Source organism: Numida meleagris, chromosome 25 (assembly GCF_002078875.1).
Source record: "Numida meleagris isolate 19003 breed g44 Domestic line chromosome 25, NumMel1.0, whole genome shotgun sequence".
NCBI lineage: Eukaryota > Metazoa > Chordata > Aves > Galliformes > Numididae > Numida > Numida meleagris.
The window spans coordinates 528,336-530,063 of record NC_034433.1 but is presented as its reverse complement, the minus strand read 5'-3'; the positions used below and the strand labels follow the sequence as shown (position 1 = coordinate 530,063).

Below are 1,728 nucleotides of genomic sequence, written 5' to 3'. Positions count from 1 at the left end.
TCCCCACGCCACGGACTCCCTCAGCCCCTTACCCAATCCACTGGGCGAACTCGAGGGCGTTGGGGATGGTGGCACTGAGCAGCACCAGCCCCACGTGCTCGGGCAGCAGGATCAGCGCCTCCTCCCACACCACGCCGCGCTGGGGGGGCAGGGTGTGGGACCCCCCTGGAGCCCCCAGACCCACCAGGACCCCCCCCAAGGCACCCCAAACCCCCAAAACCCCTCCCTACGGCAGCAGATGGTGCAGACCTGCAGCACCCTAGAGCACCCCCAATGTCCCAGATAGCCCCCCTCCCCAAATGACCCTAAGACCCCCCAGGACGCCCTCAGGACCCCCAGAGCTCCCCCTGGCCCCACACAGCCCCCTTCCACCCCAGACGGCAGAAAATAGTGCAGCCCCACAGGAGCCCATGGCCTCACATGACCCTAAGGTCCTTTGGAACACCCCAGACCCACATAAACAATGCCCCCCCAGAAAATGCCAAATCCCCTCCAAACCAGCCCAATCCCCGCCCCCTCCCCAAACCTCACTTTTACCCTACAGCAATGGGACCCCACTCCTCCCAGACCCCAGGACCCTCCCATGTTTTTGGGGACCCCCCAGTCCCCACCTCGGCATCGTTGATGTAGTGCACCTCGTCAAAGATGACCCACTCCAGCTCACGGAGCACCTCAGAGCCATTGTACAGCATCGAGCTGAGGGGGGGATGTGCAGGGATTTGGGGGTGCTTGGGGTTTTTCAGGAGTTTAAGGTGGATTTTGGGGGGGATGGGGGTTGTTTAGGGGTTCAAGGTGGGTACTGGAGGGGTTTGGGGGATCTGGGGTCACTTTTAGTGCTGTTTGATGGCAGCTCTGAGGCAGTTTGGGGATGGTTTCAGTGCCACTTTTGGGGCTGTTTCTGGGATCGTTTTTGGGGTGTTGGAGGCACTTCGGGGGCAGGGATTTGGGGCTGTTCAGGGGCTCACCGCAGGATCTCAGTGGTCATGATGAGGCAGGAGGCATCGGGGCGCAGCTGCACGTCCCCCGTCAGCAGCCCCACGTCTCCAAAGGTCGCCCTGAAGTCACGGAACTTCTGGTTGGAGAGCGCCTTGATGGGCGACGTGTAGATGGCCCTGGGGGGCACACGGGGTCAGCGACACAGGAAGGGCTCAGGGCCCCCACGGGGACCCCAGTGTGGGTGTGGGGACCACAAGAACCCCAAAAATGGGGCTGGGAACCCCAGGAAGGGATCAGGGACCCCCCCAGAGACTCCAGGAAGGAGCTGGGAACCCTGAAAACAGCTCGGAGACCCTCAGAGCTGCCAGGAAGAGATGGAGGGACCCCCAGGACGGGCTCAGCGACCCAAGGAAGGGGCTTGGGACCCCCAGGATGGGCTGACCCCTCTGTCCAGCCCCCCTCCCCGCTGTGGGTCCCCCCTCACCGCGTCATGTGCCGCCGTGCCAGCGCGATGGCGTACTCGGCCACGGCGGTTTTGCCGGCGGAGGTGTGCGCGGCCACCAGCAGCGACTGCCCCCGCTCCAGGCACAGCGCCGCGCGCTGCTGGAACGCGTCGGGGCGGAACGGCCACTGCGGGACCGAGAGGTGAGGACCCCCCCGGACCCTGAGCCCCAAAAGGGAGGGGACCCCAAAACCCAGGACCCCAAAACCTGGGGGCCCCAATGGAGGAACCCCACACCCTGGCAGTCCTTGGTGCCCATGGAACCCCAACATCTACGAGCCGCCCCGACC

At 64.6% G+C, this 1,728-nt stretch overlaps 1 protein-coding gene across 1 annotated transcript in view; it reads right to left on the bottom strand.

Moving 5' to 3' along the window:
• Positions 1-1,728, bottom strand: part of SKIV2L (Ski2 like RNA helicase) — an 18,546-nt gene that overhangs the window by 6,829 nt on the left and 9,989 nt on the right. Inside the window, exons 8-11 of the mRNA XM_021377264.1 lie at positions 1,421-1,566; positions 966-1,112; positions 612-696; positions 33-139 (exon numbers count right to left, since the gene is read on the bottom strand). Coding sequence (XP_021232939.1) covers positions 33-139; positions 612-696; positions 966-1,112; positions 1,421-1,566 — 485 coding nt within the window. The remainder of the gene's footprint in view (positions 1-32; positions 140-611; positions 697-965; positions 1,113-1,420; positions 1,567-1,728) is intronic.